The 14,381-nt window shown below is 31.2% G+C and overlaps 1 protein-coding gene across 1 annotated transcript; it reads right to left on the minus strand.

Moving 5' to 3' along the window:
* Positions 1 to 896: 896 nt before the first annotated feature.
* Positions 897 to 4,439, minus strand: HELRODRAFT_166031 (hypothetical protein; the record flags this gene model as incomplete). The annotated part of the gene is made up of 6 exons (XM_009033069.1): positions 897 to 984; positions 1,254 to 1,363; positions 1,705 to 1,758; positions 2,497 to 2,586; positions 3,459 to 3,533; positions 4,392 to 4,439. 6 exons carry the CDS (start codon positions 4,437 to 4,439, stop codon positions 897 to 899), a joined length of 465 nt encoding a protein of 154 aa, XP_009031317.1.
* Positions 4,440 to 14,381: the final 9,942 nt, after the last annotated feature.

Genomic DNA, 14,381 nt, shown 5'->3' on the forward strand with positions numbered 1-14,381 from the left:
TATTAATAGAATAAACGCTAAACAACGTATAGGTATATCAGCTTTGTTTCTTAATAACAACAATTTGTAAATTAAAATCATAATAATAATAAAATCATATAAATAATTTTCAAAATAATAAACAATCAATCAATATTACAATCAGCATGATGGTAATTATATTTATATAGATGTCAGATGATTATGTATAATCCCATCGTAAATCTACCAAAAAACACACGCGCAAGCATTCACACACGTACACACACACACATATATATATACACACACACATATATAAATACATATATATAATAAGGGTATTATATCCGCAATGTACGCATGTGGAGGGGCGCGTAATAACAATAGCATCCAGCCAGTCTTAAATTGATGTGTCGTGTTTTCCTTTTTTGAACTCGTCGAATTTTTTTCAGGCCTATATTTTTATCCTGCACACAATTTTAGGTGAAAGTTTCTTGCGTAAGTTTTTGGAGACAAATTTAATGAAGAGAAAGTTATTTTATTTGTTATTTTTGATTTGTCCAAAAGAAAGAAATGCTGTTTATTCATCTTTCATAAAATAAACCCACCAAAATTTATCAGTTTGTACTCGGACACATGTGTGAAGAAACACACTAATGTATATACATGTTTGTGTACATATTCAATATATATATAATGCATAAAACAAAACTGGATAAACCAATTAAAGAAAATATATCCAAATGAATGTTGAAAGAAACTTCCATCATGAATTTGATGGATGATTAGCTTTAGTTACTTCCCTCCCTACACAACAATGGACACCTTGCTCCCTTTCAATTAGGTAGCGTTGATAGATTGCGATAGTCTATTGAACTTGTAAACATGTTCATTTTAGGCATTGCATGTCTAATTTATTCACGTTAACACTTTTTCTATCTGAACGGGCGCTTTCCGAAACGTGTCCATCTGACCCACGCGAGAAAGGAAACATAATGAATATTTGGTTGGTGTGCAAGGGTCCTGTGAACATGTTTTGTGATCTGTGTGTGTGTGTGAATGTGTGGTACGTATGTGTGGATGTGTGATGTGTGCGTGTTGTGGTGTATGTACGTGTTGATGTGTTCAGATGTTCCATCTTACCGTCCTGGGTGACATTTAAGAACAACTGTCGCAAGCAAATTTTTTTTGACCATTTAAGCAAGAAACGACCCTCATTACAAAGATTACAAAACAACTTGGGTTGGGTAGCATGCATCTAGCACCCAGGACGGATCTCCGGTTTAGCCCACCTGCGCAGTTGTTTCGTTTTAGAATTGTATGAATGCGTGTGAATTTTGTTAAACCTCACGGCCACATACGGCCACTTTTCAGTGTTGTAAATTTTTAATTTGGACAAGACCTGAGTTAGGACGATCAATAATTTTTTGAAATGTGTATCAAATGCACATCATCCGCAACATTTCATCGCATCGTTCACATCAACTCAATCGGTTCCACCTAATCAGAATATGCCTTCTGCAGTGTTCCTCGTCGTAAACAAAATTATTTCGTTTTTGTGAACGTTAATTTGTGTTTAATGTCTAACAGTATGTAAATATATGCTGGCGAGGCTGCTGTATATTGCTGACCGGTACTCGATAAACAAGAACAAAACATGACGAGTGTTTTTGTAGTTCGCTCGATGCGCCCCCTGAAATGTGGCAGGCTTCCTTGGCTAGTTACAGATTTATTTTGTCAAACCTTTTTTATGGCAATATTTATTCTCTTGTTCAAAAACTTCACCAAAAATGATTCCTTTGTTTTTGAACATTAAACATTAATTTAAAATAAATTATCGCTTCTCGGTTGTCAAATGAAAAGTGAATGTTTAATCTAAATCTCAAAAAATGTCTAAAAATGTAATACATAAATTGCGTTGGATGTTTGGGATAATCTTTTTAAAGAAAGTATTTTATGATCGTGTTCACCTGGTTAGGCAGCCGGTTGCATTTGTTTGCAAAAGTTCTTTCATACATTATCTATGTTCTCTATTTAGCATCAATTTTTTCAATACCGAGTTTTGCAAAATTTTGATGCTTGAAAAAATGCTTCCTGCGTTAAATCTGCGTTAAAAAACTTCAATAACAGTTAAAACTTATGGGAAAATATTAAATTACTTGCTTAATTAGTTTGCAACTACTTTTGTACTGTCGTAATATTGAAGTACTTTTGAACTAATATTGACAATATTGAAGTACTTATGTACCACTATGAAAGTACATTTGTACTGCCATTTTGTTTTCTAACTACAACTTCTGTAAAACAATTTGTGACAGGCAGTTAGCTATTTATGTTTAAGGTGGTCCGTCTCGGCAAACAACACACAGATCTCATATATTTCATACCACTCTGCTCATATGTCTCATCTGCAAATGTGAATTAATGCAACTGCCTAAGTACACAACAGCATAAATTTGCATGTTTGCAAAGTTATGCATAATATAAAAGCCATTTCCAGAAGTTGAATGTTATTTCATTAGAACTAGAACTAACTTGCTTCGATTCATCATGTAACGCCAACAATAACCAGAAAGGACATGTATGACATGAGCAAATACTGTTACTTAATTGAAATCCACAGCTCTGGTCATGTTATATACAAAGTGTGAGAATATTATTCAAATGAAGATTAAACTTCCCGCACATTTGTTTCAAATGAAAATATAAGGAGCAAATTTTTATGAATTCATTTCATTGTTATGATTAGAAGTATTTTTATAACCCAAAAAATGTTTCTTTATAATTTCTCGTTGAAGAAACTTTTTTGCAGAACCTCGAAGCAAATGATTGGAAGGTGCAGAGAAGCGTTCCATGAAATTATCTTCAGTGCAAGTTTTATTGCTTGGTCACCATGATAATTTCGACATTTTCTCCCAAGTATGAAATCTCAATCAACTCCATAAAAATGTTTAAACGATAAAAAAAAACCGCCCAAAAAACGTAAAACAATGCAAGAAAATTAAATTTATCTCAACAAATCATTTGGTAAATGGTAAATTATTTTTATTTGATCAATTTTAAAATGAAAAGTATTTAAATTCTCAACGTTTTTCAAACATTTCATGCAATAAAAATTAAAACGCATTCGTTGTTTCAAATGTATTTCATTATTTTTGATTTACCATAAATCATGTAAAAATAAAACTTATTTAGTCAGCCCATTCAATCATTCTTGATTTCATATTCCTAATAATTTTTCCGCAATAACTTGATGGCACTTCTTTATCAATCGATCACTCCATCCATCCATCACGTTTATATTAAACACGAATGCTTATTACCGGTCCATCCATCTATCCATCTATCCATCCATCTATCTATCCATCTATCCATCTATCTATCCATCCATCTATCCATCCATTCATCCATCCATTCATCCATCCAACAATTTATTGTTAGACTGCTTAGTCCCCTCATTACTTCATCACGTTTCTGCAAAATGATGACGAATTAACCTCATCACGCTGAAATGGAATAATGATGAAATGATGATCTTGATCGTTTGAAGAACAGCGAGGAAGTATCGTTCCCTGTTAAATGAAGAAGATCGAGTTCGCATGCGTTGGTCGTTGTTGAAATCACTACGTTAAACTTGCATTCATTTACTGCAAATACAACTCAGTTCAATAGTTTTTTGTCTCTCGGAGTTCAGATATTTTTTGGAAAAAAAACGAATGAAGTTTTAAAACTTCGAATAAAAAAATTCCATTTAAAAGTTTTATTACCTTTTTATATGACCCGTGCAAACTTTATTATCAATGATCGACCTTTCAAAATACACCACGGACTGAACCGTGAGACTATTACGTTCATAAACATTCCTACGCTTCAAACATAAACAAATATTGCAGAGCACGCACGCAAATAGAAGAACACACACTCACCCATACACACACACACACACATTTGAACGTACGTACAAACACACATTCACCCATACAAACACAAACACACATACACACATTTGAACGTTCGTACAAACAAATACACACACATATCCCACAAGCACATACATACATACATAAACGACTACATAAGCAAACAAATAAACACATAAACACACACACACAAGTTGGTGTTTCCTACAAAGTACACAAACTCAATCATTTCATTACACATACACACGCATACGACCACGCATACACACCACATCACACACACACACTTGTGCCTTAAAAACGACCTATCCCAATACATAAGCAAGCACATAAACAAAGTGGTGCATCTTAACATAAAAACTAATATTTCCCGCCCAGAGTATATACCACCAACCATTTATAACCAATTGTATAACAAAAAATATAACCGAATGGTTAAACCAGTGAGGAACATATTTATTTTTATCAAAAATTATGTTATTTTCTAACTAATTCTCGACATGAATTTACCTGGCTTAAGTTTGAGAGTCGGAATAAGAAAAAATTGATGGAGGCCATCATTGAAGAGATCAAGCTGCAGGTTCCTACGTGACTAAGCAGCTGTTTTTCAAGCTTTTTATTTTTTTAAATATTGGTCGTGTTTTAAGAAATTTATTAAAATATTGATCGTGTTTTTAAATTTATTTAAAAACATATTTCTTATCTAAAATTCATTCACAGAACGTGTTTATTTGCCTAACAAATAGAATAGCGTATAAAATATGTTAAATTCAGAGACAACAAATAATTTATTTATTTCAATTTTTTCAATTAATTATACTTTAATATGCAAAATTGAATTCTTGATTATTTTCCTATAGTATGATATTTAGTTTATAAAACAAACTTTTTTTAAAAATAGAAAAAACACCAAACTGTGAACCAAATAACTCGTGCCGTGAGTAGACAACACATTTTTAACTTAGTCAATTTTTTAATTTAAACGAGTTGTTCGCAATTAAAATTACATCCTTCAACTCTACAAACATTTTAAAACATTTGGTTCCAGTGAATTCATTTGCTTCAGTGGCTGGTGGCTTCATGATTTACACGTTAGCACTTTTATGCACTTCACATACACCTATTGAACTTAATAATTTAAATTACTTCCACGCATTTTTCAAACAATGGGTTGCTCGGACGTTTAACTAAAACTCCTATACACTGTAAAATGTTTAAAAAAATAATTCTCTTTTAAAAATTTTTCTTCTTTAATTTTTCTCAGTCAGATGTTCACCAACTTTTATATTTAAAATGAGCCTGGAAATACGTTTTAATTTGTACGCTTCGGAACATCCTTAAGAAAGTGAAAAAACTTGATAGTGGGAGTACGTGATAACTTGGCACATCAATATCCTACTCTAGAACCTCCTCAATGTACGTAAATAAAAAAAAAATTCGTCTATACAAGTCATAAAAGTTAGAAAAAAAGCTCATAATTGCAAGGCATAATCAGGACACAACATAAAGTCACAAAATAGGAACGCCCCTCACGGTGTTGGAGCGCCTATGACTCCATGCATAGGGCGCCGTATAAATAATGACTGACCATCATTATAAAATAAAAAAACAATATAAAAATATTCACAAATATGCAATAAAATTTTAAAAATGGATGTGCAATCATATCTTCGTCTACACTCACGCACACACTCACATAAACACACACATACATACACATACACACACACATTCTAACGCATACACGCACGCACGCACATGCACACATACTTCACATTTCGTACCTAAGCTCAATAGTCGAAAAGGGAAGAGAATGTCTCAAGCAATTATAACTCCAATCATATGGAGCCTGATGTTGCAGGCTTGCAAACGATTGAATTAAAAATATACCTTAAATCAACGAATTATGTCTATCAACCAATGATAGTTATAACAAAAAAATGTTTTATAACCTAAAAAAGAGGATCATCTATTATCTGTAATATCTTTTCCGTTCGGAATGCTTTTAAATTGACATGATTATCGTTGTTGTCTTCATCATTATCCCTGTCTTTGTGTGTGTGTGTTTGCTTGTTTATGTGCGTGCGAATAAGTGTGTATTATCAGGTGGTAACATAAAATTTCATCCTCATCACAACCATCAAGTTATATCCCGCATATGAACATTCAAAATTAATTGTAAGATAATAATTATAGATTCAAAAATTTAATTCAAAACTTGACTCTTAGACCATTTTCAGATTTATTTAGTCGGAAATATTTTTACAATACTTTTTTTCATAGCAACAAAGGAACAAATTCGCAAAAATGAATTCAAATATGTTCGGCGTGTGGACGAGCGTGCTCATATGTGTTTTTATCTGAACGTGCGCTTCGTGACTTGAAGCGTAAAGGAGTAAAATAAACGAAAAGATACTGCGAGCCGGGCAAGCGATGTAGATCATGCTTGAATTAACTCACTCGGTCAGCAACTTATAATTTCCAAATCACATTTTTGACTTCTACAACTCGTTCTGATGATTTCAAACTTTTAATAAAAAATTAATTTCAAATAAAAAACAGAATCTCAATATTGTAATTGTACTTATTAATTTTATTTATGATTTTATTTCATTCATTCAAAATCTTCTCTTTTGTTAAATATAGAGAAATGACACTTCAGTTGCATCTTGCCGACTGCCCACAAAACTTTTAGGGATACCACCATTTAGGAGCACTTCATTGCATGAAAGAAGTGTTAGAATGATGGAATGAAGTGCTGCGATAAACTATTACTAAACTTGGATAATTATTCCATTAGCAAATAAATTAAGAAAAGAATTATTAATAAGCTGAATAAAACTATTGCGTGAACATAAAATCATATATAGCTTTTAAAAATATACGAATTCTTAGCACAAATTATAAGCTGAACGATCAATCATTTGAGTTTAACTTCATTTTAGAAAAATTTTTTTCAAGATCTTTATTTATAAAATGTAATCAAACACAGCAGCAAAAGCTTCATTTCAATTGCTGACAAAGAAGACTGAGATTTTAAAAAGTAATTTCATAAAAATTGAAACCCAGCAGCAGGCTCATATTCAAATGCGCCAACAAATAAGAGAGAGACATGGACTCGATAGTAAATGTTCGAGTAGTGCAATAAGTTTCAAGTTAATGTTTGCGTTCCTGGTTCTTTGTTATACAGTCGTCGTCTGACATGCCACAAAATGTCAACCAACAAACTAATGAAACGACACTTAGACGCAGTTTTTACAAATTTGTTATCCTTTAATAATCGTCACAATAAATGAAAAAATTCAAAGAACAATCAAGAAACTAACCTTTTGAAGCAATTTGATAGTTTGGGTTCAAAAACCACAAACTTTGTTCTTTATTTCAACAGTTAAAACGCCCGAAAAGTTAAAATTTCGCAAGAAAAAAGCCATACGAATGATTAACCATTTTGTTTTGTTAAAGAAACGAAATGATTCACAGAGAGTTGCGCCACACAATACATACAAAAACAAATTATTTACACAAATGAAAAATGTCTGAAATTATATTTCAATAATAGTTGCGAATAGCGAAAGATTGAGTTGTTTCGTTATTTATAGATGCTTGCTTGTGATGCCAGCGTGACTCTCTGGATGGTGCATGTTAACACATCATGAAATATATATATAAGCATGCATTTGTGGACGTATGGATGTATATTTTGATTGGATTTATATATGTATTTATGTAATTATTTATTTTATAACACAGGTGGAATAAGCGGCAGGGGTATGGTCTCCATGGACTCTACCTGAGATTGAAGCAATCGAAAGAGATCAAAAAAGAGCAACAAAATGGTTAAGGAATGTTCTCAGATGAAAGGCGTCGATAGACTGAAGTACTTGAAACTACCAACGTTAAAGCAGAGAAGAGTACGTGGTGATTTGATCATGTTACTCAATGTGATGCACCGAGAAGATAGAAGAGGTTTTCCAGAAAAAGCCAAAGCAGATCATCGTGCAAGAGGTCATAGTTTGAGGATCCACTTTTTAGCATTTGGCAGCATTTTGAGAAAGAGTTATTGGTATATTAGAATATTAAACGCTTGAAACGGTTTACAAAAAACTGTTGTCAGTGCCTCTGGAGTGAATAGGTTTTAAAAAAATTGGATGATGCCTTAATGAATGTGGGTTTTAAAGTTGATTGAAAAGCTGGATTATGATGTTGGAACAATCACTCTGCTGAACGTGGTTAATGAATGAGAATTTTTCTATGTAGCTAAATATCGCGTATATACAATATATAAAATTCTATAATTTTGCCTACCTAGAGCTAGTTTCAAGTACTTGAGCCCATCAATACATTTCATCTGATATATAATCTATTTATACATAATGATATATAATTTATATATAATTTATTTATTTTTATAGAAGAATATGCATAAAAAGCTTGTATATGAAAACAATAAAATGAATAAGGTAATGATTTTTAAAAACATAGTAAACTTGATCATTAGTCAGAATATAATTAATCCTTCGTTATTGAGTCACTGTCATAGCTCTAGGTAGACAAGGATATTTTTACACTGCTCATAGAAGAAATTAATTATTTCTAAATCTCTATTGAAAAATAAACGATTAAGAGGGTAAATAGCGACACAACTTTTTCACAATTTGTATGCACCAACAAACTTGTTCACCCATAGAAATTGCTTTTAAAACTGCAATTAGAATTTGAAAAATATAAATTTAATTTGTTGCTCTAGCATAGTTCAATTTTGCGATACTGAAAATACATTAATGTTGATAATTAATGTTAATGAATAAATGGAAACAAAGGGAATAGAAATACCTTTAGCAAATGAAAAGAAATGTGTTCAACATGGTAAAAGGGGTGAAAATTTGGTCACGTTTATTAGAATGGAAGAAAATTGGAAGTAGACTTCTAACTTCGTCCACTTCTAGCTCAGATTCTAGAAGTTCGCATATCCACATTATGGTATAGATTTAAAACATTTTAACAGCTTTTTACAGCTTTTTGACTTCTATAATAAATATGACACCAACTGCATGGATGATCTATCAAAAACACACAATTAAAACTATTAAAATGAAGAAAATTATTCTCAAGCTTTGAAAACTTTGCCATGAAGCAAAATTAATTTAACCTCCTAATTGCAGCTCGCAATTCTACGTAATTGCATAATATATGAAGATTTGTTTTTATTTGGTTGTTTCGTTTTTTCTATTAAATAAGGGTTTTGTGTAGAATTGGAAAAAATTTAATTAAAAAAATGTAAACTACTCTCTCACAAAATATTTGTGAAAAATTTTTTTAGAGAAGTTAAAAAACACGCCGACATGTCCCCTTATATAACATTTGTGTCTCCACTTAATTAAGGATTTCTTTAATATGTTTAAATTTAAATCAATTTTTAATTTAACCGCGTTTAATTTTTAAATAACAATTTTTTCTAATATCACGAGACTAGATTGTTAAGTGTTTTTTGAGGTATGAACATTTTTTATCGTTGAAAATTTTAAAAATATCAACAAAATTTAAATTTTTAATAAGGACTACGTGGTTAAAAACTTAAATAGCATTCGAAAGGAATTTTAAAACATTTTTTCTAAAAGTCACACGTAGAAAATGTCTAGGCTCGGTGACAAAGTTTAAAAATTAGTAAAAAATATCTATTTCAGAATAAATATTTTTGGCTCTTCATAACGCCACTCCGAGGGAAGCAATGCTGCATACCAATCGTTTCTCACTCCTTCCCTCCCTTTTTACTTATTCAGTCGTTCTGTTAAAAAGATCTGTACGGTACAGGTACACACACATTCCATACACATTCTTCATATATGAATGTGTACACATTCTTCGTATATGAATGTGTATACATTCTTCGTATATGAACGTGTATACATTCTTCGTATATGAATGTGCATACATTCTTCGTGTATGAATGTGTATGGGTATGAATAATTGTGCACCAGACACGCAAATGACATGACGTTTTACCCAATACAAACAGTATTCGAACAATGTGAGCGAGCGATGAAAACATCGCGAAACACGGCATTCATACTAACTACCTATGCTAATTTTTTAAATTGATAGAATTAATTAATAGAATAGAATTAATTTTTTATTGATAGAATTTCAAAACTTTGAAAACTGTTATGTATACGAATGAAAGTGGTTATAAACTGCAATAGGAAACATTCTGCAATGAGCGTGGGACCATGAATGGCTTATAATTATTTCAAATATTTATTTTAAATTATTGGTTCGAGGAAGAGCATTCTATTAATGGGATTGAATTCAAAGTTTTACACTATAGGTCTAATAAATCGAATGTCTGCTGTGATAAATGTTTCTCATTTCATTTTACAATGAAATTCTTATGAAAATCAATTACAATGAAGTAATTCGTTTAAATAATCGAAATATTTTTTGCTGCCTTTTTTAAAATTTTACAATAAATAATAAAATTTTAAAAATAATAAATTTTTGTTAAAACATTTATCTAGTCGATTGTCTAACATACCTGGTCGTGATTGAAGATGAAGCCACAGAACAGGAAGTCAAAAATACATACTAAATTGTTTTAAACATTTTACATGATAGCAAGTTAAAAGCATTGGAGTGGCCATGAAGAATTTTAAAATACCGCTCTGTTCTCTTCATTCAATTTTAAATGTTCTACTTCACAAAAAAAATCAAATTTAATGTACCCTAACGCGAACAATAAAAGTTAGTGAAGTTTATTTAATTAAAATTGCATCGATCAAACTAAATTTTTGAAAAATAAACTTTTGACACCTCAATAAATTATTTGATGCCCGTTTGGATTGAAAAAATTGTTCAAAGTGTCCGCTGTTCGTCTGCTGAAACAACATTCTCGTCAGAGGGGCAATGACTTTGACTCAATAGATCAATTATATAGCTTTATTCTATAATAGATTAATTATAAATGATTAATAAGAAGTGCAGTGTTATTGTAATTGCACGAAAAAATATCTGTTTAATTGAACGGGTGAATGGCAGCACCTGTGTCAAAACATAGGGAGGCAGATGCTGTAGATGTTTGTAGTCCATTTTTGTCACCCTCTGTGAATGACGAACATGGCGTCATATTAATTAATAAATGTGAAAGATACTTTGCCTGCTGTAAATATTTATGATATCAATCATGACTTGATAAACATTTTTTTATGAGAGATATTGTAATTACATCCCACCCGGTTTTTCGTGCCGGAATGATATTAAGTAGGCGTACGATACTGCAAGATCTTGTTAGCGAGGGGCAAAACATCTGCAAGGAACAACACATCTGCCAGATTTTTGTTCATCAGCTTGCGCGCGCGTGTGTTTGTGTGTGTGTGTGTGTGTGTTTTTTGTTAATATTTAAATGTGTGTTTGTTAATATTCAGAGTTCAATATAAAAATAACAATTAAGTAAATAAACACATGCGATTGTTATCTTTTGTTTGTTGTTATTCACATGCTTCAACTGCCGTCTGTCTCAATACAAAACTCCAGCTTCTTTTAGGCTTGTGTGGATGTTATAACTTTTGGGCCATAACTTTTTAAACTTTAGTTCGAAACAAGGTAATGAACGATATGGAAGCAAATTTTTTTATAATCTGCAGTAAAAATTATAATCTGCATTTTGAAAAACTACTTAATGAAGTTTTATGAAGATTATTAAAACAGAGTGCCTCTTGAAATACTTAATTATTAATAGCTGGTGCCAGTGTCCCCGTTGTGAGCAGTATTTGTTAGAAGTCAGTAAAACTCACTCATTGTTTTAATCAAAAATTTGGTTTTTTGGGCAAAAAAACGACGTAATATGCTTTAAAAATGTCGTCAGTGACAAATGTTTAGCCCCGGTCAAAATGTTGTCCCCCCACAGTCAACATTTTCAAAAAATCACCTCCGGTCAACGTTTGAAAAAATTTGGCCCCCTCTCTAAAGTTGTCTAGATCTGCCACCGTCCAGTATCACTCAAATTCTTAAATTTGATTTTTGTTGAAGGTTACGTCAGTAATGAGTTGAAATGTAAAAGGTTTTTCAAGCAAAAACGTAAGATGTGAATGCCTTTTTGATTTAGTTGGCTGGCTGTCATCAGGTTCTCCTAGAAGAAAGAAATTGCGCCCGTCTCTGACCTGCCAGGCAGAAGTCAACTGATAACTTCCAACAATGGTCTGGGAATGTTTTCAAAATTTGAAAACATTCTTATTTTTAATTAGCTGTTTGATCTGCTCATGCTTAGAATGAAAGATTTAACAATTCAAAAAAATTCGGTATTTGAAATTGTACAAAATTTTTTCTGTCTTAAAAAACGTTATATAAATGCTGAGTAACAATAAAAATGCATTGAAACTCCTGATGGTCGAATGCATGTAATATAAACGCTTATAAATGAATAAAATTTTTTATAAATATGTTTAGAAATCGTTTAGAGAACGTCGACGACATCCATGAAAGAAAGCGATGAGTTATTTGCTGCAAGAGCAAGTGCGTTCAACTGATACGACGTCCGACTTGAGGTGTTTGTGCCTATGTGCTGCCTATAAAGACCTAAATATTTTTCTCCTTCTTACATTTAATCATTCAATTGTTTGGCTCATTTGCTTATTTATTCATTGCTCAATTACCTGTTTTGTTTCCGAAGTCCTTTCGTTCAGTCTTTATTAACTTTTTTCCTTCTCCACAGGATGGTTTTGTTCATCCCTTCCATTTGTATATAATGATTTATTTAATTTCTGATATCAAAAACATTTATTTTCATTTAAAAATTTTTCTAAAAAGTCGGTCGAACTCAATTTTTTTGATTTTGTTAAAAAAATATATCCAAATTCATGCTCAAATGCTCAAGAGAAAGTTCCAAATGACAATTTGAAGAAATCTCATTAATAATGATTTGTACGGACGGAAGAAGAAGCAATAAAAAAACGTGACCGAAAAATATTTTGGTTAAAAAAACTTTCTTGCAGTTATTTGAAAACGCTGGGTAAAAATAAATAAATATATGTTGGAGGAAAATACAGAAAAAAATATTAAATAAATAAATGTTGGATTAAAATAAAATATAGATATTGGAAGAAAATAAAAATAATAAATGGATGAAAATACAAAGATGCATTGTTGAGAGAGTGCATGGAAGAGTGCCAGGCCTTCGCATTCATCCAGTGCATCGCTGCTTTCTTTAAAAATATTTCCTCACGTTCTCCTCGATAATGCAAGATGCATGGCTGCTGGCGAGTGAGCGTAACTATCGCTTCCTGCCATTCATATGTTAATGCTCCTTTATTATTTCTTTGAAATATTCGGAAAAATATATTAAGTTAGTTTTGTCCTATTCTTTAAAACATACCGAAAGTTTTTTATCTATTTATTTACTTATTCACTGATTTATATGTTTATTTATATTGAAAACGTTATACAAATAATTTTATGTTAAATTTCTTAGATCTATTTTTAATTTGATTTTCTCTTTGATATAATTCAATGAAGTTCACAGCAAGTAATTTACATTATAGAGGTACTTGATTATGACAATGATGACGACGACATGACGACGATAATGATGATGCCGACGATAATAATGACGATGATCACAATTTTTCGTCTTCGCCCAAGCCAGCGTAGTCAGTCATTTGAATATTTCCTTGGAACATCTTCCCCTTCGATTGATATAAAAAAAATATTTTAATCTGCGACATCTTTCCACTGAGAATAAGATTTAATTATTTCAAATTCCGCATGTCTTTCATTGATGGACGATTACATACAGGTGGAAATTAAAGGAAAAACTACTTGAAATGTTTCCACAGTCTGCAGAGCACACAACATCATTAATAACCGTCAAACATCACACGCCATTCAAAAGGCATTTTGTAGTTATCAGTTAAGTTCATTGAAAAAACTCTTTTGCTAGCTTAATATTTCTATAATGTTTCTAAATGGCCTTATCCCAAAATACAAAAAGAGTAATTTCAATGGCTATTTTTAACGTCAAGTTTATTTGACAAAAAAACGAAAAAAATAAAAAATCAATTTTTAAATTATAATAAATAAAATTATCTCAAAATTGTTTCCATAATTTTAACAAGTGGAATATTATATAATATAATATAATGATTAGAATGCAAAGATTAACACTCTTCATGTATGAAAAATTTATGAAGTTCCGTGTTGAGTTTCATAAAATTTGTGAAATGGAACAGAGAATATTTTATTACTTAATAAAAATCATCTACCCCAAGCAAATTATGTCACGAACCAATTGTAGCTACAATTAATTATAAGCTGAATTTTAAACTTTTCTCAAGTCACCCACTCATTAACAAATTGGAAAATGTTTTGTTTTCAAAAAAATTGCAGTTCAAATGAAAAATGTGAAAATAAGTTGACCATGAAAAATTAATATTCTCTTTTTTATGTCTACAAATTTTCAATTTGCAAACATTTTTCCTTAAGTGTAAGCCATAAAAGAAAGGCTCAACGATT

This window comes from Helobdella robusta (genome assembly GCF_000326865.2).
Source record: "Helobdella robusta unplaced genomic scaffold HELROscaffold_9, whole genome shotgun sequence".
NCBI lineage: Eukaryota > Metazoa > Annelida > Clitellata > Rhynchobdellida > Glossiphoniidae > Helobdella > Helobdella robusta.